Source organism: Hemiscyllium ocellatum, chromosome 19 (genome assembly GCF_020745735.1).
Source record: "Hemiscyllium ocellatum isolate sHemOce1 chromosome 19, sHemOce1.pat.X.cur, whole genome shotgun sequence".
Taxonomy (NCBI): Eukaryota; Metazoa; Chordata; class Chondrichthyes; order Orectolobiformes; family Hemiscylliidae; genus Hemiscyllium; species Hemiscyllium ocellatum.
Window position 1 is genome coordinate 45,180,389 of NC_083419.1, and position 25,198 is coordinate 45,205,586.

At 40.6% G+C, this 25,198-nt stretch overlaps 1 protein-coding gene across 1 annotated transcript in view; it reads right to left on the reverse strand.

Moving 5' to 3' along the window:
* cacna1c (calcium channel, voltage-dependent, L type, alpha 1C subunit) overlaps positions 1–11,732 on the reverse strand; it is a 1,009,638-nt gene extending 997,906 nt beyond the window's left edge. The window contains exons 1-3 of the mRNA XM_060839877.1: positions 11,591–11,732; positions 10,519–10,843; positions 9,120–9,225 (exon numbers count right to left, since the gene is read on the reverse strand). Coding sequence (XP_060695860.1) covers positions 9,120–9,225; positions 10,519–10,843; positions 11,591–11,639 — 480 coding nt within the window. The 5' untranslated portion in view covers positions 11,640–11,732. The remainder of the gene's footprint in view (positions 1–9,119; positions 9,226–10,518; positions 10,844–11,590) is intronic.
* Positions 11,733–25,198: the final 13,466 nt, after the last annotated feature.

Genomic DNA, 25,198 nt, shown 5'->3' on the forward strand with positions numbered 1-25,198 from the left:
GCGGGATCTGAGTGTTGGTGCATTCTTCCCAATTAATTCGTAACAATAGGAAATCAAAGAACTGTTTGGCAAAAGATTTAAGAATCAGGTACAGGCCAATGCTTGATTTTTTTTCCAGAAACTTCCAAGCAAAGGCCTGAATTTGTGATTCCAAAGAAGCTAAAAGAATAAAAATAGAAAACTTAAGTGGAAAATTTGTCTTCCTAATTGGAAATCACAGCAGACTATAGTTGTGGGAAGGAGAGTTTTTTAACAGGGCAAATCTAAGGGCTTATCAGCGTGGGGAAAGCTATGAGAATTCTTTTTCATATAACGTAAATAAATAATTATATTACAATTCATCTCAGAGATAGACAATGTGGCTGGTATACTGGAAATTCAAAACCTGTTCCATAGCACCACCATGTTGCCAGATTATGAAACTGTAGAATGTTAGATTGAAAGCATTCAGAGTTTTGGAAAGTACTGTTAAACCAGAGCTAACTGTGGGTTAGATGAACTTTCCAATGTTATATGCCAGAATAATAGTTATGTTCAATAAAAGGAAAATAATGAACACTCTGATTATTTGAATTAAAAACATTAGAACAAAACTCAGTTGGTCTGGGCCATCCATGAAAAGAGAAACTGGGTGACAAACTTAACATTTCAACTTGTAAACATAAACATTTTCCTCTCTCCACGGATATTTTCAGACTTCCTGAACTTCAGCATTTGTGTGTGTTACTGGCCAGATAATACAAAGGTTAAAACTAAATGACAAGGATTGATTCTAGCCCTTCAACATTTGACTGGAAAACATACAAAATATTCTCCAAATTTGACTCTTAAGGATGACAGTAAGAAATTCTGGTATTACTGCCAAAGGGCACTGATCTTTAAGGCCATAGCTTTAATTACATGAAACTAGCCAACTTGAGAATTCAAATGGACATCCTAATGCAGTTCATTGGATTAAAGCTGGCAAATATCTCATAATAAACACCTGTGGGTTGGAAGCTTCAACAGCGAGCTGCTCCTGCTCTCAGAGTGAAACAATTTTGCAGAGTAGAGCTTAACGTCAGCAACAGATCTGACAGTGCATTCTACATTTTGCAAATTAACTCAGAAAAATTAGAGTTTTAATCACCATCTCAAGAGTGATTACTCTGTACATTTACCATGTTCAAACTGACCCAGGAGAGTTTATGTGCGGCATGGTGGCAAAGTGGTTAGCGCCAGAGACCTGGGTTCAATTCCCACCTCAGGCGACTGTGCAAACTCTACACAGTCATTCTCCCCACGTCTGCGTGGGTTTCCTCTGGGTGCTCCGGTTTCCTCCAACAGTCCAAAAATGTGCAGGTTAGGTGAATTAGACATGCTAAAATTGCCCGTAGTGTTGGGTGAAGGGGTAAATGTAGGGGAATGGGTCTGGGTGAGAGTTGTGCTTCGGCGGGTCAGTGTGGACTTGTTGGGCCGAAGGGCCTGTTTCCACATTGTAAGTAATCTAGTAATCTAATATAAAACTTTGTGGCATCGCTTCAAACATTTCTTGAATAAAACAGCGAGTTACTAACATCTAATAATCGCTTAGTGAAATTTGAATGGAATGCTGAAAAACGTAATCTTCTCATTGGCAAGTTAGGTGTAATGCTACTTTTGACATCAGAAATATATCAAAAACATACTAAATTAGCAACATTGAAATATTGGAGAAATGTTATCAGGTTCTGCCAAGGCCATAAAGTCAATTTTTGATTTTAAAAAAAGACAAGTCGGTCAATGTTCACTTGTTGTTTACTGACCAGAAGATAAATCATTAGCCCTTGTTCCCAGATCAGGAAAAAAAAGCTTTTGAAATTCTGAAAATTCTGAAATATACTCAATGCTCTCAAAACTTTCATGCACAAAGGAAAAAGATGAAATACTTGCCATGCAATATAGTACAATTAACATCTTTCCCAAAAATACATTTGCCACACTTTAAAACCATTTGATTGACTATACAATAATTTTGGTTGTCTACAATTGTTAAAAGGAGCTTCATATAAAAGTAAAATTGGTCTCCACAATTAAACTACTGCATAAACTGAATGCACATTCAAGTATAATTTCTTTTTTTAAAAAAATTGAGTTATAAAAAGAACAGTTGCTAACTTTTCTTTGCCACATTCCTAAAACAGTTCTTATGAGTAAACTGATGCAATGCTTAACAGTGTGTTATTTTGGCTTTTCAAACGTCCCTTATAATTTTCTTCCGAAACTGCAAACACATACATGGAAGTCAAGAGTATCGTATCTACTAAAGGTAATGAAAAGGGGTTGATGGAATGAATTTAACTCAAGGGGTCTGTAATATTAACAGCGGAGCAAATTGGGCTTTTGTAGTACAATATGGTAAGGCCCCAACCAGACTTAAATTATAATTTTCCAAAATTAACTGAGGGTTGACCGTAGAGGTTTATAAAGTCATGAGGGGCTTGGATAAGATGAAGAGCCAAGATCTTAGGTTTAAGCTAACAAGGTAAAGATTTTAAAAAGGATTTGAGGGGTAGGTTTTCATGGAGAGGATGGTGCTTGTACAGAGCTGCCAGAGGAAGGCAGGTACAATTACAACATTTAAAAGGCACCTGAATGTGTATATTAATAGGAAGGGTTGAGGGGGATATGGGCCTCTAAGAATTCTCACACGTGTCTCTATCTGGCCTGTTTGGCTATGCACCAAACATTAAATTGGACAATCCAGTAGGAAAATAGCCACCAGGATACATGAGCACCAACTAGCCACCAAAAGACATGAACAACAAACATTGATATCCGTACACACAAACAAATAGGGACAGTTTGACTAAGACAATACAGGGTACATCTATCCTGGGACAGGACAGAGACATGCACGGGAATGCCTAAAGGCCTAGCATTCAAACTAGAACTCCATTAACATACATAAATTTGGACCTAATTTACCAACCTCTCAGAAATAGAACTGGTCATGATACAAAGTACAAAGAAAATTTACAGCCCTGAAACAGGCCCTTCAGCCCTCCAAGCCTGAGCCGATACAAACGTACTGTCTGAACCTGTCGGTCAATTCGTAAGCATCTGTATCCCTCTGCTCCCCACCTACTCATGCATCTGTCTAGACGCATCTTAAATGAATCCACTGTGCCTGACTCTACCACCTCTGCTGGCAAAGTATTCCAGATACCCATCACCCTCCGTGTGAAGTACTTGCCGCGTGTATCCTCCTTAAACTTTCCACCTCTCACCGTGAATGCATGATCTCTCATTATGGAATCCTTCACTCTGGGAAAAAGCTTGTCTCTATCCACTTCAAGATTTTGTCCTGTACAATTTTAACATGACTTGCCAACTCTTATACTCAACACCCTGTCCAATGAAGGGAAGCATACTATATGCCTTCTTGACCACTATCCACCTGTGCAGCAACCTTCAGGGTACAATGGACCTGCACTCCCAGATCTCTCTACCCATCAACTTTCCCCAAGGCTCTTCTGTTCATTGTAGAATTCGCTCTAGAATTAGTCTTGCCTAAATGCATCACCTCACATTTGTCTGGATTGAAATCCATCTGCCACTTTTCCGCCCAACTCTCCAGTCTATCTATATGCTTCTATATTCTTCGACAGTCCCCTATGCTTTCTGCTATCCACCAATCTTCGTGTCATCTGCAAGCATGTTGATCATACCAACAGTGCCCTCTTCCAGATCATTCATGTATATTACAAATAACAGTAGCCCCAACACTGATCCCTGTGGAACACCACTGGTCACCTTTCTCCATTTCGAGAAACTCCCTTCAATTACTACTCTCTGTCTCCCGTTGCTCAACCAATTCTTTATCCACCTAGCTAGAACACCGTGCACACCATATGACTTCACTTTCTCCATTAGTCTAACATGGGTAGCCTTATCAAACGCCTTACTGAAGTCCATTATATGACATCAACAGACCTTCTTTTATCTATCAAATTGGTCACTTCTTCAAAGAACTCTATTAAATTGATAAGGCACAATCTCACTTGCACAAAACCATGTTGCCTATCACCGATAAGCCCATTCTTTTCTAAATATAAATAGATCCTATCCCTCACTACCCTCTCCAGCAACTTTCCCACCACCAACGTCAGGCTCACTGGTCTGTATTTACCTTAATACCCTTCTTGTACAAAGGGACAACATGAGCTACTTTCCAGTCCTCTGGCACCTCACCAGTATTTAAGGATGCTGCAAAGATCTCTGTCAGGGCCCCAGCTATTTCTTCTCTTGCCTCCCTCAGCAACCTGGAATAGATCCCATCCGGTCCTGAGGATTTGTTCACCTTAACGTCTAGCCTACCCAACAAATTTTATGCCAACGTGATCCAGACTAAATCAAACTTCTATCTCTAATCTCAAGATTCATCATGTCCTCTCCTCAGTAAACACTGATGCAAAGTAATCATTCAGAATCTCACCCATTCTCTCAGGTTTGACACAGCCTTCTTTCATTATCCTTTAGTGGACTGATCCTTTCTCTAGTTACCTACTTGCTTCTTATAAAAGAAGAAAATGCTTTGAGATTCTCTTTAATTCTGCATACTAAAGCTATTTAATGACCCCTTTTAGCCTGCTGGATTCCTTGTTTTAAGACTTGTCCTACTCTTTCGATATTCTTCCAGGGCTTGTTCTGTTCTCAGCTGCCTCGACCTTATGTATGCTTCCTTTTCCTCTTGGCTAGTCATACAATTCCTCCTGTCATCCATGGTTCACGGATCTTGCTCTTCCTATCCTTTACCTTCAATGGGATATAGCTATCCTTGAAAGCCTCCCACATATCAAATGTGGACTTCACTTCAAAGAGCTGTGTCCAATCCACATTTCCGAACTCCCATCTAATTTTGATATAATTGGCCTTGGCCCAGTTTAGTACTCTTCCCTTAGGACTCATCTTTATCTACGAGTATTCTAAAACTTACAGAATTGTGGTCACTGTTCCCAAAGAAATCCCCCACCGCACTTCTAACACCTGTCCTGGCTCATTCCCCAGTACCAGGTCCAATTTAGCTCCATCCCTTGTTGGACTATTGACATACTGCTCTAGAAAACTCTCCTGGATGCTTCTTACAAATTTTACCCCATCCAGACCTTTGATGCCAAGTGTATCCCAGTCAATGTTGGGAAAATTAAAATCTCCCATCACCACTCCCCTATTGCCTTTACATCTTTCCATAATCTGTTTAGCTATTTGTTCTTCCACCTCACGCTCACTGGTGGGAGGTCTGTAATACAGCCCCAACAATGTAATGCACCCTTCTTATTTCTCAGCTCTACCCATAATGCCTCACTACCCATGACCTCTATAGTGTCCTCCTTTAGCACAGCCATGATGTCATCCCTGACCAGCAATGCAACTCCAACCCCCTTTTACTTCCCTCCCTGTCCTGTCTGAAGCATCTATATCCTGGAACATATTGTCAATCATCATGCCCTTCCTTCAACCAAGTCTCTGTGATTACAATGACGTCATACTCCCAGGCACCAATCCAAACCCTAAGTTCATCTGCCTTACACACTATGCTCCTTGCATTAAAATAGATGCATTTCAGGCCACCAGTTCTTTTGCACTTATCCGCTCTCTGCCTACTCTTCTCTTTATTAATGCTATCTTCATGATTCATACAGTCTCCAGTCTCCATCTCACTGCCTACTTGTTTTCTCTTCTGGTTCCCAGTCCCCTGGCACATTAGTTTAAAACCTCTCCAACAGCAGTAGCAAAAACTCCCCCAAGGACATTGGTTCCGGTCTGGTTCCGATGTAGACCGTCCATTTTGTAACAGTCCCATCTTCCCCAGAACCGGTCCCAATGTCCAACAAATCTGAGCCCCTCCCTCCTACACCATCTCTCAAGCCACGCATTCATCCTATGCTGACTAGCATGTGGCACTGGTAGTAATCCAGAGATCACTACCTTTGAGGTCCTCCTCTAACTTCTCTCCTAGCTCCCCGAATTCTTCTTTCAGGACCTCATCTCGTTTTCTACTTATATAGTTGGTGCCTATATGCACCAAGATAACTGGCTGTTCACCCTTCCCTTTTAGAATGCTCTGCAGCTGACATCCCTGACCCGAGCACCTGGGAAGCAACTTACCATCCAGGAGTCCCGTTTTTGGCCACAGAACTGCCTATCTACTCCCCTCACAATAGAATCCCCTATGACTATGGCCCTACGAGTCTTTTTCCTGCCCTTCTGAACAGCAGTGCCCACCATAGTGTCATGATCATGACAACTGCTGCCCTCTCCTGGTGAGCCATCTCCCACAACAGTATCCAAAACAGTATGCCTGTTTTGGAGGGAGATGACTGCAGGGGTCACCTGCACTGCCTTCCTATTCTTTTTCTGTCTTTTGGTCACCCATTCACTGTCTCCCTCAGCAATTCTAACCTGCAGTGTGACTAGTTCACTAAACGTGCTATCCACAACCTCCTCAGCATCACGCATGCTCCACAGTGAGTCCATCCGCAGTTCCAGAGCTGTCATGCGGTCAAAGAAGAGCTACAGCTGAACAGATATCTTGCAAGTGTAAGAATCAGGAACGTCAGAAAAACTCTTAAGCTCCCACTTCAAGAAAAAGGCACATGCCACGGGTCTGAGGTCTCCTGCCATTGTAAGCTTAGCTTTATATGAACTAATTAAAATCAAACAATGCACTTAAATATATGAGAAAGAAATAACAGCCTTACCTTACAGAGTCGTTTCCTTCCAGTTAGAGGAGGGGGACATGACGGAGATACTCCATGTGTAATATCTCAGGTTCAGCCATTGCCCAAATATAAATTAAGCCCTTACCTTCCCGGCAGCCCTTGCTTCACCTCACCTTCTCTCCTCGCTGTTTGGTCAAAATGGATAACACACACAACAAACCAAGACCTATAAATAGCAAGCGGGATAAGACTTCACCGGAGACTCAGTGATGATGTTACCTAGCATGGTGGCAAAATGTCTGAGAACAAACCCATCAGCTCAATGAGCAAACCGACAACCAGAATACAAGAACAAATTATAGTCAAGAAAGAATGTGAGGAAACTCATTATTAATACAAGCATGAAACCAATATCTGGCCCAAATATTTGTATACTGAATACTGCGTAAATCATGGATACTTAAAAAAAAAGGGAAGGGCAGCTTATGGGTGAATACACAGTATAAGACAAGAAAATGTAGATGTCACGAAACTAGAGTAATATAACACGTCATTGATTTTCTGGAGATGGCGAGTCCAAAGGACTCAACAACCTCAAGTGGAAGAACAGGAACATCTTTCACAAGGGATCCACATGACAGATAATCTTCACATTATTAGCTCCCAAGTATGCTAATTTTCAGATTTTCATGATTGTATCTACCCCAGATTTCCCATCAACCAAGATGCCATATCAAAGGATTTTTGCCATCAAAAGAATGAGATTCTTCTCCCCAATCGCCTGCCAATTCTGACAAATAATCATAATTTCAAAGGCTAAAATCATTTTAAAATATTACTAAAATGGATGATTAATCTTCATGTGAAATCTGGAATTTTCTTCACCAGCTCTGAATATTAATGCCTTAAATTCTATGATTTGCTTACCAGCAGAAATACAACAGTGCTCATACTAGGGACCTTCATCTCTGGCCCTCTGGAGTATTTGCAGTCAAAAATGTCAGCTCATTTGAGTAGCAGTGCCTGACACTTCTAACCAGCTACCAGAAATGGGCAATATTGCGTGCAAGTACCAATTTTTAAAAATTGCCTTTATGACTTTGCTCAATTCTCATTAGTGCAATTTATCTCAAAATGATTTCTTCACATGTAAATTAAATTGGAGTAGCCATGGAAACCATATATTTTAAGTTACCGAACACATTACAAAATAAAATAAGAGTACTTAGAATGCAGGAACCTATGTTAAGGTGGAACAGTGATTCCAGATTTAATGGCTAAAGCTTACATTCACGTGATCTGTGGCATCAATTCGGTCCAAAAGTAAAGTTACCTCTAATTAACAGCTAACTGGAAGATATCGACATACACTAAAGATATTCTACACGATTAAAGTTAGTGGTGCTCTTAGTGCGTGCCACTTGATTTTGATTAATCAGTTAACTTAAACAATGAAACAATTTTAAAACAGCAAATGGCAAGTACTTCTGCAGAGAATTATTTACTTGACAATGCCACAATCTTGTCCATTTAAGATTTAAACACATACACCTGCTCCACAACATTATGCAAGCAGTTCCCACAGTACGTTATAAAATATGCTAAATATCCTAAATATAACCGTATAATGTTCTAGTTTATACACTAAAGGCAAACTACAGTTCATAGTCGCAGGATATAGGTAAGCATCTTAATCGTGGTTTCTTTAGAAATATTGGCCCCTTAAGAAATTGGTCGACAATGTTTATCATTTATCATCTATGCTATTAGAAACCACGAAACAAAATTACTTTCAGATCAGTGGTAGTATACTAATATTTTTAAAAAAGGTTAAGTCTACAAATCTACATTCTCAATTTTTCCAACATGCCCCCTAACAATGCAGCGCCGGTCGTGATTAGACACGATTAAACAGTCCGCCATTTTACAGTGCACGAACAAACTCATTATCAATCGGATGATGATGATCGGATTACAACAGAGGAAATTTGATAACATCACCTATGCATCATTCATATAATTCAAATATAACCACAAATTTCAAAAGTAGTAGTAAGTGATTGTGACATTACGTGCACAAAAAAAATCCACAATAGATAAAACACATCTAATTCCGTTTTAGTCATCGCAATGTGTCAACCTAACCACCAGTTTGGTTCGCATTCCAAATTAAAAGTCAAACTATGATCAACGCGCGGGGGGGGTCATCACGGGGTCAGACAAGTCAACACCACCCATCCAGCCAACAGAAATCATTTACCTTCACTGCCTGAGGAGGGCAAACATTACTACATTTTCAATATAATTTAAAGTATTACACAGCTCATCACAACCATTTACAACTCCCACACATTTCCAAAAGCCACATGCTTCTTGATTTCAAAATATACCACCGGGCATGCTAATCGATCAAAATAGTAAGTATTTTGAATTTACCAGATTGGAATTGGTTGCATTCGAGTCGTCCTCTGGGAAAGGTATATAGACGGCTAAGGCCACACAATTAGCGAAAATAGTTAGCAGAATAATTATTTCGAAGGGCCTGAGGCTAAGAGTTAAGGAATTGTTGTAATTAGAAAAAAAACACAACCCAAAAGCAAAGATACATATCTTACTTGTTTCAAGTTAAATGATATGCAGGGAATGTAATTTGAAGTTCACCAGAAAGTTCCAGATACGAGAAAGGCACAAGCACTTTGTGTTCGGATATTGCAAGTTTTTTTTAAGTAAATAAAGTGGCCCCGATAGGAATCTTAAATTTTATATGCGCGTGGATAGTTTTAGAATAAAATGATCATTTATGTGGAAAGATACGTTTGGAAAAAAAAGTTAGAAGTTGTAATCACATATATGTCAACGTCCATTCATTATCAGGCCACTCCCAGTGTACATATGACGACGTGAATATGCCCTGTCTCGTTTTATTCCAATCAAGTCATAGCCAGAAAAACTCCCGCAATGACTTTCTTCTGGCACTTTACGTTGGCAAGAATTTTTTTCAGCTACTCCCTATTTCTCATCTGTATGCTGCTCGGCTGCAAAGACACCCCAAAAAACATAAATGTTGACACATATGCTGAGAATACCGTATTTTTTATCTCTTTGCTTGTTCATCATTCAGCACTGAATTAGAACTTTCCTTAAATTAAATATCTGAAGTTATGTTCTCCAGTCATGCCACAGATTTGATTTGCCAACTCTATACTTTGGTGGGCGGCTGAAGATTGGGACACGGGGCTAAATTATTTTCAATCTTGCACTAACCTCAGCTTTCAAACTGGTATCCTTTTCACCAGGAAGACTTCGGTAACATCCCTACTAAGCTCACGTGTTGCTGAATTTCATTCCCACTTTTGCTACCTTTCGACGTGACTATTCCAATGCCACCCCCCTCCATTTTGTATCTTCATAAGCTTAAGATCATTGAAGATTCTGCTACAGAAACCTTAATACGCATTAAATTCCATTCACTTATTAGCCCCGTGGCTTGCTTTTCTGCATTGACTCTCAATTTTAGAAATCCCATCCTTGTTTTCGCATTCGTCCATGGTCTGTCACCTATCCAAACGTCTCACCAGTGTCTACGTATGCGATTTAGTTTGATGACCCTCGTTGGAATGAATTAATGAGTTAAAGGAGCTTTGCAAACATGTTTTAGATCGTGAAAGGTTGTCTGGTCTCTTACTCCCCATTTCTTGAAAGCGTGTTTGCATTTATATATATAAAAAATTATCGCAATCTGGCTGTACCCAGGGATCAGCATACCTTAATGCTTGCAAACATTTTTATATTTAACAGTTTGCAATTTCGAATATTTCCATATTTTAAAGGATATTTCCATTCGACAATATTGATACATGCTCGCCTCAGAGGGTTTTTGAGTGTCAAGCAGAAGAGAGCCCGTGGTGGACGTGTGGTCGCGGCGTTTGCTTGTTTTTTCTGCTTGCTATACTGTTGCCTTTTCCTTTGAGTTGAGTTGACCGTAGAGACCATATTGTTGCCCATCATCGCAGCGGCTTTGGCTTGTCTGGCTGCGTCGATGGCTGCTTGCCACGACAAGGCAGCTCCAGGACTTGGGATGTGCTCTGGTGCCAGACCGTCCGTCCTGGCATTTGGAAGGCCATGGGCAAATACAGTTCGGCTGCTACCATAGTTGGCGCCTGGAATAAAAAAAATGTTGTATAATACTTTAGCCATTATATGCTATAAAATGTGGCCTCTAGTATTCCTTTCTCCAAGTAGTTGCTGCCAATCTCTGATTAATTCGTAGATTTTTAAGCAAGAGAAGTCTCTTAGTAAATTCGAATCGAAACAGCAGAATATTGAAAATCACAAATAAATGTGTACAAAACTATTAAAGTACAGAACATCATTCAGGTTTTTAAATACTCCAAGATTTGAGATTAAAAGGAAAAACTGCAACCTGAAATAATGACTTCACAGATGGTGGAGCCATTTCCTTCGCGAATGCTAACAGAAAAATTGAAGAAAAAAAAATCTCGTCCATAGTTCAAAAATAATGATTCATCCGGGAGCTCGATCAAAAACAGCCAAATTTAGATATCGTTCGTATCACCTTCACGATACCATCCTAAATATCCCCAAATAGCATTATGGTATTTAACCATAGAGCATTTCCTTTAAATAAAACGCCCGGACAACTTGATCGCATGTTAATTTCATGTACAATACATGTGCAGCAGCATTGCTTCGAACGAATGTTTCAACATGCATATTAATCTTTGCGGGGAAAAGTGTAAAACGGTGCATAAAACATATTATTCTCCCAAACTGCCTGTTAAATAATGCTATACAGCCTAAACGCCCACCGGTTATATTTAAGGAAATAAGATTTGCGATGCTCCTCTTTCTCTCTCTTCCCCATTCCTCTGTTTCACAGTACTTACCTTGATGGTTTTCCTCGGGAATATACATCCTCTCCTTTTCATTCACCATTTAAATATGCCAATTTTTTTTTGTTCCACGAACGGCGATTACCTGATCCCCATTATTACAATAAAACGCAAGTAACTGATCCTCTATACCTCCCTCTTTCTCACAACACATCCTGACTACATCCGGGGCTTCACAGAGAGCACATCATACACATTCCAAGCTCGCTTTCACTCTGTTCAGTGGATATTATGGGAGGAGGGAAAAGATCCAGGGCAACTCTCTGAGGGTTAAATCCTGTCTTTCAGTATATAAGTAAGGAACGGTTAAAAGCAGGGGGCGGGGGAAGGTCCTAACGAAGCGTGGAAAATAGACGGAGAAAAGAAAACATGCAGTCTTTCAGGCCATTCCCTACGAACGCTGGAAGAGCTCTATGAGCGCTATCTCCTGACTGTTTCCAGATGTTCTTACGTGTAAAATAAACTAAGCACAGTTTTTTTTTGTCTCCAGAGCCTGGAAACAGTCTATGGAATCATGACGTAAAATAAGCAAGTGGACAATGTCTCCCTAAGCCAAAAAAAACAAAAAGCTCATGCCAACTGTTTCCCTTTTTTGGTTTAATTATCCTTGTTCTCAACTTGTTGATATCTTGTATTGCGTGTCGGAAGCTTATAGAAAGACACAAATATTTCTTTGTCATCCTATCAACTGATTTTGAATAAGAGATTGTATAGATACATTTTCATTAAGTCGTAGAGAACAAAACTATACAGTTGACCTTTGATGAGTATAAGCCATAGAAGAAAATAGCGTCATATTATAATGTAAAAAAATCTAGAATCCAAAACTCAAGGAAATCTGTTAATCAGCCAAATGCTTGGAAATGTAATTACTATCCATTAAAAGCTTTGTTGTCCTGAGTTGTAAATTCAATTTAAGCAAAGGTCACCAGGTCATAGCTATGATGAAATTTTCCCTGTAAACTAAGACAAGAGAACTGGAAGCAACAGCAGCTCCTTCGGCCCAGGAGATGCTTGAAGTAAATAATTATGACTGTTATTTATAAATTAGTAAGAAACAAATAAATATCTGGGTGGAATCAAATAAGGTTGGGTGAATTGTATTCTTGATCCATTATAGATAATTTAATTAGTAAGTTGAACTTGAAACAGGTGGAGATAAGTTTAAACCTTCAGTTATTTTATGCAGCTAACTACATTTTTATTTCACAATCAATCAAGTGTAAAAACATGCGTTGGTATAGGAACCCAAAGTTTGGTGACCAACTCCACCAGATTGTAAATTTTATCTCAATTTAGGTATAACCTTGCTCAATTACACACTTCAATATATTGCAGAAACCCATATTCTATAATGTTACCACACTGCCTGTACTGCTATTTTTAGTTATTTATTTATATGGCAGTTGCTGACTTATTTCCAATGCTAGCTGACTAATCTTTAACTCTAAACTATTTTGTTGCACTATACAGTTTGGAAGTTTATGTTCGTGTAAATTTTAAAGAAAATAGCATTTTTTATTCATGCCAAGCAAGATAGTTTACTTGACTAACCATATATTTAAAATTAGGGCATCAGTAATGAATTTAACATAAAATAAATAAACCATAAAAAGTCATATTATCCTGACATGTTCAAATAACCAGGAAAACAAGCTTAGTTTTATCATATCTTGGAAGTTGTATTTTTTTCCTGTCATGAAACTAAAAACTATTGATGTATCAAACATGGGAGCAAAGAGAAAAGGCAGTTACTAGTTTCAATTTGAGGTATACCTAAAGTATAGTATTGAGAGTTAAATTACCCATTTCTTTTCAAACTTCTTGAAACAATGAAGAAAATCATAAATCCTTAAATTTACTAATGTGCCCTTTGAAATTATGCCATGTGTGAAAATGGCACAGATTGCACATTGGCAACTTCTGCAAAAATACTGCTCAAATCCCGGATGTTGTGTGAAAATTTATACACTTAGTTATGATGTAAGATTTTTTTTTAAATCCACATCTTTTGGATGCGAAAAGTTTTGGTTACAGAGCAAAGTAATTCAAAAACACATTTTGACTGAATTTAAATCAACTACTTTTATGGAAAAATATTCAAATTGAAGTTTAGGCTATGATCCTGAAGTAAAAACTATTTAAAAAATTAACAAACTTGATTTTCAATTGCAAATGAATTTTGTTATAAATAAGTATGACTGCTGCATTTTGAAAATGAAAAAAAAACTTGTATTTGTAAAGTACCTTTCGCATCCATCAGACATCACAGTATACTGTACAACCAATGGAATATTTTTTGAATGTATGCCAGTGAAGGGTCAGCCAATTTGCACATCGTACCTCAGTAATAATGTAATAGTAAGCTGTTTGGGGGTAAATGTTAGCTAGGATGCCAGGAATAGTTCAAATGTTCTCCTTTGCAACATCTCACCTGTTAAAGGCAGCACCACCAACATTGCAATATTCCCTCAGTGCACTTTCCACTTTGATTTTCATGCTATCTCATGGGATGGGATTTGAGCCCACAACACTGTCACTCAGAGGAGTGCAACCAACTGGGCCACAAATGAATTTCTTGCTCGGAAAATTAAGGCCACATGCTGCTTAGACAGCAATAGACTAAACCAGGTGGGGAAGCAAAGGGATTGCTGGGCACCAATATACAGATCACTAAAACCAAAAACAGGTGATAAGGCCATAAACAAAGCAAATCAAGTACTGGGTTCACTTTTAGAGGACTAGAACTGAAAAGTAGGAAAGTCACATAACCTTGTTTAGAACTTTGGTTAGAATTCAACTCGAATACTAACATTGTTTTGTGATATATATAATGAGAACATAGAGGCATTGGAGAACATGCAAAAGTGATATATAGGATTTGATATCAGAGATGAGAGTTTATATTTATGAGGATATATTGAACAAGTTTGCTCTTTTTCCAAGAAATAAAAAGCTGTGGGTTACTGAGTAGAGGTGTTTGGTCAGATATATGGAGATTTTTGAAATAACAGAGGGGTTTGTTTGGTTAGACAGGGAGAAATTGTTTCCATTTGCAGGAGAAAGCAAAACAAGAAGCTATTAAGTTAGTTAGTGATAAACCAATAGTGCATTCAGGAGAAATATCTTTACCTAAGGAGTAGCAGGAATGAGGAACGCATTACCACATGGAGTAGTTGAAACAAATGGCAGAGTCATTGAAGTGGAAGTTAGATTAGCATTAGAGTCATAGAGTTTTGCAGCACAGAAACAGACATTTCGGTCCAACTAGTTCCATCTGCCTGCGTATGGCCCATATCCTTCTAAACCTTTTCTAATCATATACCTGTCCAAATGTCTTTTAAATATTGGAACTATACCTGCATCTACCACTTCCTCTGGCAAATCATTCTATATATGCACCACCTACTATGTGAAAATATTGCCCCTCTAGTCCCTTTTAAAAGTTTTCCCCTCTTCCCTTAAGCCTATGCGCTCCAATTTTGAACTCCCGTACCCTAGGGAAAAGGCCTTTGTTATTCACCTTACCTATGCCTCTCTTGATCTTAAAAACCTCTATAAGGCCACTCCATTACCTCCTGCACTGCAGGAAAAAAGGTCCCAGCCTATCAAGTCTCTCCTTATAACTCAAACCTTCCCATCCTGGTAACATCCTTTTAAATTTTTTCTGCATCCTTTCCAATTTAGTAACATCCTTCCTATAGCAGGGCGATTCTGCTAAAATAGAAAGAGAAATTTCTGCAGAAATTCAGCAGGTCTGGCAGTATTCTTGGAGAGAAAGCAGAGTTAATGTTTCAAGTCCACTGACCCAGTGTTGAGTTTGTTCAGCAATTTCTGTTTTTGTTTCACATCTTCAACAGCTGCAGTTTTATGTTTCATTTAAAAATTCTGCTAATATGCTTCAATGAATAACGACTCAAAGAGATTTATGTGGAGCATACATACAGAATAGACCATTTAGCTGAACTGCCTGTTTATCTATGATAGACTTCATTTAATTTAATGTAGATAATGAAAAAAAATCACAAATAAAGCTAACTATGTGATCATTTGTACAGTCGTTACCATTTTCTAAAATTTAGTGGGAAAAAGAGATAAAATTTGTTACTTTTTTGTGAATTGATTTGTTAATCAATAACATGTAATGCTAAAATATTGACCTTTAGTTTCCCTCCTTATTAATGTTAATAGTTAGTATACAGTGGAGCTCCGTAATAATTTGGCTTTTGGCATCCAAAAATGCACTGTCGATAGTTAAACAGCACAAGTAAAAAAAGCTAAATTCTCCTATTTTTAACTAGCAAAATTAAGATGTGAACAATAATTTATTCCTTTTCAGAACTAAGAGACTTTTTTTTAGATTAGATTACTTACAGTGTAGAAACAGGCCCTTCGGCCCAACAAGTCCACACCGACCCGCCGAAGCACAACCCACCCATACCCCTACATTTACCCCTTACCTAACACTACGGGCAATTTAGCATGGCCAATTCACCTGACCCGCACATCTTTGGACTGTGGGAGGAAGCCCACGCAGACACAGGGAGAACGTGCAAACTCCACACAGTCTGTCGGCTGAGTCGGTAATTGAACCCAGGTCTCAGGCGCTGTGAGGCAGCAGTGCTAACCACTGTGCCACCCTATAAGCAAGTCTGAAGTATGTTGAATCAAATTACAATTGGTTTACCCTATATACAGAAAGAATTAAGGCAAAATTAATCCTCAGCAGTAGCATCAAGACCACTGATTCATAGTAACAAATTCTAATTACTACTTATTATTTGGCAATTTTAATTCTTTGAAAAATAAATTCCAAATACTTCTTTTCCTGCATATTTTTACTCATGTAATTTTTGCAGCAGACCATACGCAATAAGAATCTTTGCAGTATAATTTTGAGCTCGGTATTTATTAGTCTGGTGAAAGGAACAACGTTTAATTTCACTGGTTTTTGCCTTTAGCAGCTGGGGGGAAAAGTGAGATTTTCTGGAATTTGAGTCACTGCTTTGTGCAAAACTATGAAGTTCAAGTTCTCTGCTTTCTTCACTTTTCCAGAAGTCTTATGCCTCTAACTATTCACTCAATCCACTTTCCTCTTTTAAACAGCTTAATCCCTGTTCCTGTTCTTGCTTCAGTATCAGTTTAATTTAATTATTCCCCTTTCCAATAGCTGGCCCTATTGTAGTTGGCAAGGGGCCAGATGTTTTTCATCCACCAGCCACAATTTTCATATCATAGTTATATGCTACCTTCATTAAGGTAAAATTTCACAAAGTGTTTCAAGGCACGTAGTCATTCAAAATTATACTGAACCAAAGAAAGAGAGCATTTGTCAAGTGACCAAAAGCTTCGTAGATGAAATAGTCTTCAAGAAACAATGTAAAGGAGCAAATGGAGGTCACACGGCTTCGGAAAGGATACCAGAGCTCATGGCCTAGATGTCTGAAGGCCCAGTTATAGATAGTGATGGTGGTGGTGGTGGCAGTGGGAAAAGGAAGTGATGGTTATGTGAAAGGCCAATACAGAGAATTGGAAGAAGAGGGGCAAGTTTCTTAAATGATCTGAATAAAAGGATAAACTTTTGAAATCAAGGCACTGGCTGACCAGAAGACATTAGTAATTACCCTCATCTGTTTATTAATTCTTATTTCACCTGTGGAGGATTCTGGGCCTGATTCCTGTCCTGCTATTATGGATGTTATGGTGCTGTGGGCCAGGTCTGCCTTCAGGCAGAGAAAAAAGATGACAGAGAAGAAAAAAGCCAATTATGTCTGCAAGCATTCAGGCTATAGAAAAATATCATTCTTCCTTCTCACAATAATGTACTTTTCCCTACCCTCTGCTACCAACATCTTATACCCTTTCACCTTTCCCCTACTTATTTCCTTTCTGAACAAAGATTATTATTTTCATCATTTCTACCTCTTCTTCAAAGTACCAGTGCAGCTCTTTGTAATTTCCGTCATCTTCATCTGCAATTTGTCACCTTATCCTAAACCATACATATATTCCATCATTATGGGCATTTATTCCCAAAGTGATGAAACGTCAGTGGCTTTTTTCAACCTTAACATTTCCATTCTCACCTCTTCTGTCAATTTCCATCAAAACATTTTCTTTTAAAATTAGGATGAGGAAAGAAACATTTGGGCCATATTTTCTGTGGAGTGGCAATTTTGTGTCTTTTCTACAAAAGAAGAGAGTTCTGAATTCTGAGTAGATTTGGCTGAAGTCTCTCTCCGAAATACAGAGTCTTACTTCCATTCCAATCACAGTTCTTTCCTGTGGAACTGTCAGAGGAATGCAAACCACTTCCTTTTTCACATCAGCAGCTGAGATATTTTGAAATTTAAAGGTCCAGACAGCTACACTGACAACTGCTGTAAAACCTTAAGTATGATGTTAGCCTGGTGGGACGGCAGGGTGCCAGGTAAGTAGGATGTCAGGTAGGTAGGGGACAGGATGCCTGAAAAGTAGTGGCCAACTGGCGATGGTGCCAACCGGAGTAGGGTGGCAGAGTGCAAGGTGGCATAAGACCAGATAAGTATTCAGAGTAGGTTGGATTGGGCTTGAGAAATTGGGTTTGGTGGTGGTTAGGGAAGGTGTGTGTCGATTCTGGGTGTTCAGTTCTGGCAGCGAAGGTGGATGAGTGATCATGTCCATCTGCAGGGGTGTCAGGTTCAATTGTCGTTTGGGGGAATCAGTTTTGGCGGCTGGTGTTGGGTAACGGAAGGCCATTACATTCTGCGGCGGGGGATCGTAAAAAGGAGGGTGTTGTTTAGGCTCTTGGGATGTTGATGTCAGGTTATGGAGGTGCAGTGGAGGCTGGGCTCAGGTCCTGGGGCAGAGGAAGCATTGGGTCCTGGGGGCGGGTGGGAGAAATGGGAGATGGTTAGAGTCAGGGGCGTTGGGTCCTGGAGAGCAGATTCCAGGGTAATGGTAAGTCGGAGTCTGTGAAGTGCATGGGTTTTGGGGGGGGTACAGTTGAGAGTGTGTGAAGTAAGCGTCAGTTTAATAAATACTCAGGAGTTAGACTCTGTATATAATTGTCTAACGTTTCGTGAATAATTATTTTACTTAATTTCATTAAAACTGTGCGCAACTCCAATCTACGTTATTAAATACTGTCTGGCCAACAGAAAATCTGCCTCTCTACTCGCCTCTTTCTCCCTTATGAGAAGCAACGACATCGTTACTACCAGAGCCAAGACGCTGAATCTTTCACTGTAAAAAACAATCTTTCAATTATTCAGGTGAAAACAACGTCCATTTATTCCTATCAAATTCGTTTTGCAAATTATACAGAATTCGCCCAAACTCTGTCAAGTTTTTATAACTGATTTTTACAAAATCAAAAAATGTCAGAAATCAAAAAATATTCTAATTAGGTCAAAAAACCTATCGCTCCACTCAGAGCAATGTAGAAAATTGTAAGAAAAAGTTTAATAAATTTGTATAATGAATTTACGTTATAAATAATAAAGTTGATGATAAATCGCAAAACAATTAATTATTTTGTGTTTGAATCCTATGTCTTACAATCATTTTTCGAATTTGGAGGATGGACTAAAGCTCTGCAGCACCTCACGGGGGTTACCAAAGAATCGTTTTTTTTTACGGTTTCCACACACTGTACGAAGTTAGTTTTGCTTGTGTTGGAAAAAAGTCCCGTCTCCAACCCAGTCTTTCTCTTCCAAATGTACGAATTGTTTCAATAAACTAAAAGAGGGCAACTTGTGAGCTAAGTAATTCTCATGCCCCACCGCTCACGACATTCAGTTTCCTCCAATACAACAAAAATCGACGCAACCAATTTTGATAAATTTACACAATCAGGAATAAATCCTACTGTCGACGTGACAGAAATCAGTGCACAGCTGTCCCGATTTCGCTATTGACAACTGGCCACCCTCCCCTTCACGCTGCGCAGGATGCACGTTGGGCGGGCGGGTACCACGTGCTGCACAGGGCGAACGATCGGCAAACACGTGCCTCGCGATGAGCAGGGCGAAGGACGAATGGGCACCTTGTGGTGCGCAGGGCGAACGTTGGGTGAGGAAGTGCCTCGCGCTTTGGGCGAGCGGCTGCCACGCGCTGCGCAAGGCGAACGTTGGGCGACTGGATGCCACGCGCTGCCCAGGGCGAAGGACGAACGATAGATAAGCGGGGCCTTGGTCGAGCGGATGCCACGCGCTGCGCAGGGCGAACGTTGGCTGTGCCCGTGGCCGTTAGCTTGCTCAGTCGCATGTGAAATCACCGAGAATTAAGAGAGCAATGCACGGGTGATTCAGCGAATAGATGAGTTTCTTGTGATTCTAGAAATACCTTTTCACTCTAAAGTTGTTCAAATCAACTTTAATCATATATTAACTACTATCAATGATACCAAATCTAAGGTATGATTTATTTTCTCACATTTCTATACTTGTCAAGTCATCTCCGAAAGAATGATTCCGAGTGACAAACTGGAATCGTCCTCAGATAGCCTCTCCATCCAAGTTCACTTCACTGTGAATTCCAGCATGTCAAATTGAAATGCTTAACCAAAATCCAGCAACTCCTCCCCACCCTAAAAACTGATCGTCATTGTTAAATTATAAATATAATTGCAAATCATGTTATGTGAATCGAGTAGTTATGTGAGATTTTTAAATAAATTGTAGGTATTCTAAATTATTTCACATATTTTGAAGGGATGGAAAAAGGTATATTAAAGTTACATTTGCATTTTTAATAGACCAAATATTATTTCCTGGAAATAAATTACCTTAACCATCACTATTGTGACCATATGTTATCATTTTTGAAAGTTCAGGTGAATTTAAGGTCAGGGTGGAAATTCACCTGGACTATCTGTGACACCTCCCTCCCCTTCCCGAACCTCTCCATCAGCTGTGACCGACTTAACACTGACATTTTCTACAAACCCACCGAGTCCCACAGCTACCTGGATTTCACCTCCTCTCACCCTGCCTCCTGCAAAAATGCTGTCCTTTATTGCCAATACCTCTGTCTCCGCAGCATCTGCTCCCAGGTGGACCACTTCCACCTCAGAACAACCAGAATGCCTCCTTCTCTGTCCGCAATTTTCCCTCCCACGTGGTTGATGATGCCCTCCAGCGCATCACATCCACTCCCCGCTCCTCAGCCCCTCGAACCCCACCTCTCCAACTGTAACAAGGACAGAACACCCCTGGTTCTCACCTTCCACCCCACCAACCTCCGTACACGTTGCATCATCCTCCGCCATTTCTGCCACCTACAAACGGACCCCACCACCAGAGACATATTTCCCTCCCCACCCTGATCTGCTTCCCTTAAAACCGTTCCATCCGCAACTGCCTTGTCAAGTGTACACCCTCCCCCCCCCAACAAGCCACCCTCCACTCAGGCACCTTCCGTTACCATTGCAGGAATTATAAAACCTGCGCTCACACCTCCCCCCTCACCTCCATCCCAGGCTCCAAAGGTGCCTTTCACATCCATCAAAGTTTCACCTGCACTTCCACGCATGTCACTTACTGTATCCATTGCTCCCAATGCGATCTCCTCTACATTGTGGAGACAGGGCGCCTACTCACAGAGTGCTTCAAAGAACATCTCCGGGACACCCGCACCAACCAACCTCACTGTCCCGTTGCTGAACATCAACTCCCCTCCCACTCTGCCAAGGACATGCAGATTCTGAGCCTCCTCCATCACCACTCCCTTATCACCCGATGCTGGAGGAAGAATGCCTCATTTTCTGCCTCAGGACTCTCCAACCCCATGTATCAATGCGGATTGCACCAGTTTCCTTTTTTCCTCTCTCCCCACCTTATCCCTGTTCCAACTTTCCTGCTCAGCAATGCCCTCATGAACTGTCCCACTTGTCCATCTTCCTTCCCACCTATCCGCTCCACCCTCCACTCTGACCGATCACCTTTATCCCACCTCCATCCACCTACTGCACTCTCAGCTACCTTCTTCCTACTCCCACTCCCTTTCCATTTATCTCTCCACCCCTGAGGCTGCCAGCCTCATTCCTGATGAAGGGGTTGTGCAAGAAGCATCGATGATCTCATCATTGCCATTCTCATTTCTCCTCCATTTGTACCAGCACTGAAAGCTGTGTGTCAGTCACTTTTATCTCCTTCAATACCTCTTTTTTCCTCAGTGTAGAATAGCTACATTAGGGCTGAAAGAGTCTCTGCTAGTGGGTTGCTTGCCTGAAACCTGGCTACTCAACCCTTATGAGGAGAGGATACTGACGCTGACTACCCCAAGTGGCTGACTTACCATTTTCAAGCCCATGAAAGCCTTGACTTCCTGTGTCATGAACACTGAAAGCTACTGAAGGGTGTCTCCCTTGACTTGATTGAAGACTTCTAACAAACATGATAAGCTTCCTGGCTTTGTGTCTGCACTAAATAGCAATGTAAGACAGACATACTGTGATCCTGGTGTTTTTGGTGAAGGTAAAAAGGAGAAAAAGGCAAAGCAGGCAGGGATGCTGTCAACATGACTGAGCACTAACAGAGCAAGCAATCAACCCTGAGACATAGCCTGATCCAATCTGTCAGCTGCATGCCTGTCCCTGAATATAAGGTGTCCTTACAGCAACATTGCAACTGCATTGTTACTGGTGCATCCCCAGATGCAGTTTTAAAGTGCTAAAGCATTTTTTAGGTGGATCAGGAATGAACCATAAGGATGCAGAAAGGTTAACAACTGTCCAGTGAAAAGATCTGAGAATGCATGGTGAAATAACTCCACAGGGACAGTATCGTGTCACAAAGCTACCTTTTATTTACACGTGGAAAGTCCTTGACACTGGTCCAGCTCCCTCAGAGCCAATTCTTAGAGTGTCAGAAAGTCTGATACTCCTCTTTTTATCTGTCAACCAGGGCTCCCTAATCGGACCAGATTAACAGCCTCAATCAGGGAACTCATATTATATGATGTACACCTGACTGACCTTATTACAATCACTACATTCCATCTCCTCTCAGTCTGAGGACATAGGCTGGTCCTTTTTCTTGTGGCCTGGTGGGGCATTTTAACACTGGGGTCTGGATTAGAGTGGTGCTGGAAAAGTATCAGGTGATGAAGGACTTTTGCCTGAAATGTCGATTTTCCTGCTCCTCGGATGCTGCCTGACCTACTGTACTTTTCCAGTACCACTTTAATCTAGACTCTGGTTTCCAACATCTGCAGTCCTTGTTTTTACCCATTTTAACACTGGGTCAAGTTTCTCTGACTCTGCATCACATGGGCAGTGAGTAATGCACAAGGGTTTACCTCTTGCACCCAAAGTATCTCAGGAGAAATTTATTCTCTACTTCCATTGGCAAAAGCATCAATGAGGTGACATCCGTCATGTCCATCTCAGGTTCAGAGATCTCTTTGCTTGTTGGAGATGGAGAACCTATGAATTCCAACCATCTTTCTGACTGTTCCAAGGAGCAGAGCACATTTTGCTCCTGCACTATTTGTGAGTTTACAGCTTTCATTGATCCATGTGCTTGTTCAAGGTCATTGTTCCTACCCAACTTTGCACTTGCATCAACCAAGCCTCTTATCCATTCAGAGCCATTCCCCTGGTTCCTACACCAAACGTCTTTCCCTATAGTAAACTGTTTCTCTCAGTTGGTGGAGTCTGGTGCCCAGCACTGGCATTCCTGATGCTATTTCACTCTCCCCATCAGGTCTGGGAGGATCATATTTAACCTAGTGCAGATTCGTCTCCCCATTAGCAACTCTGCTACACTATCCCTGTAGTTTCATGAGGGGTGCTCTTATAATAAAATAGGAATTGGTACAGTTTTGTATCAAGCAAAATTGTAGGCTGTTCCTTCAAAGTTTGGGCTGCTCTTTCTGCCAGGCCATTAGATGATAGATGGTATGAAACTGACCTTAAATGCAGAAAGCCATTCAACTTTAGAAGATACTCACATTTCCTGCTGGTAAACAATGGCCTATTATCTGTGACCAATACGTCTGGGAGTTGGTGTATCGCAAAGGATGTGCGCAGTTTTTCTATCGTCATTCCCATGTTTTATGAGTGAACTCTATGCACATCCAACCATTTTGAACGAATGTCCACAATGATTCAGAATATTGAGTCCATGAAAGGACCTGCATAGTCAATGTGTAACTCAGTCCAGCATTTATCCGGCCTTTCCCATGGATGTGGGGGAGCTGTTGGTGATAAGTTTTGTCCTTATAGGCACTCTGGGCACTGTCCCACCAATGTGGTTATGTCTGTATCCAAGCCTGGCCACCAGATATAACTTCTCCCAATATCTTCATTTTGCAGATCCCTGGATGATCTTGGTGGAGTCCAGCCAGTACCTGGTGGTGACCTTTGCTCTGAAAATCATTCTTGCTCCCCATGATAATATGCCATGCTCTAATGTGATCTGGTCTCTCTGGGTCCAAAAAGGTTTCAATTATGGTTGTGAGAGCACTTTGATTTCCACATTAACGCCAGCTATTTCAGTTTCACCAGCACCAGACTTTTCTGTGTTCAAAGTCCGATACTGTCAGCTGTGACCAGAAGTGTGTCCAGAAAATTTAAAATCATTATGGGCTCTTTCCGAGGTGGTAGCACCAGTGGTGAATCTGCTAGGGGGATGCAGCTCAGTGCATCCGCATGTGCTCCTTGGTCTCCTGAATGGTGTTCCAAATTATAATTACACCCACTTAGTATTAGAGCCCACCACTGAATTCAGCCTTGAAGTTGGACAGCATTGCCTTCTCCTCTTTAAGCGGACCTAACAGGGGTTTCTGGTATGTTATTATTACAAATTTACATCCGTAAAAGTATTGGTGAGACTTCCTGACTCCAAATATGATCGCCAAACCTTCCTTCTCTCTCTGGGCCTATTCTGCATTAGCCTAAGTCCTGGATGTATACGCTATTGAGCGATCCTCTCCATTGGGCGATCCATGAGGTAGTACTACCCTGATGTCTTGTGGGGAGGCATCACCCAGATCTTGCTTGGGTTCATATTGTGCCAGAACCTTAGAGGATCACTGCTGCTTCTTCATTTCCCTGAAAGCTATGGCTTGGCAACATAACCATTTCCAAGGGTGATGCTTTTTTAAGGAGTTGATGTAAAGTTGCCAGGATGGATGCCAGGTTATCCTGAGGAAAGACTTAAACTCTGGAACAGACATGGGAGCTAGGACATCTTTGATTGCCCTCACTTTATCTTCCAATGGGTGTAATCCAGTCTTGTGAACTCTGTAGCCCACATAGATCACTTGGGGTGCCTGGAACACACATTTTTCCCTTTTAAGGCTTACACGTGCCTGGAAGAAATGTCTAAGATCTATATCCACATTCTCTAAGTGCTCCTTCTTGATCTTCCCTGCAACCTTCCACCACTTCCCTTTGTTTCCTACCTTCAAGCCAGTTCTGTATCCAATGGCACAGTATCCAAATAAATGATGACCTGCTTGTAAAATGTTCTCCAGCATCCGCTGAAAAATTACACAGGCTGACAATACCCCAAATGACGATCTTAGTCATTAGTACAAACTCTTATGGGTTTTTTTTAGGTTAGATTCCCTACAGTATGGAAATAGGCCTTCAGCTGAACAAGTCCACACCGACCC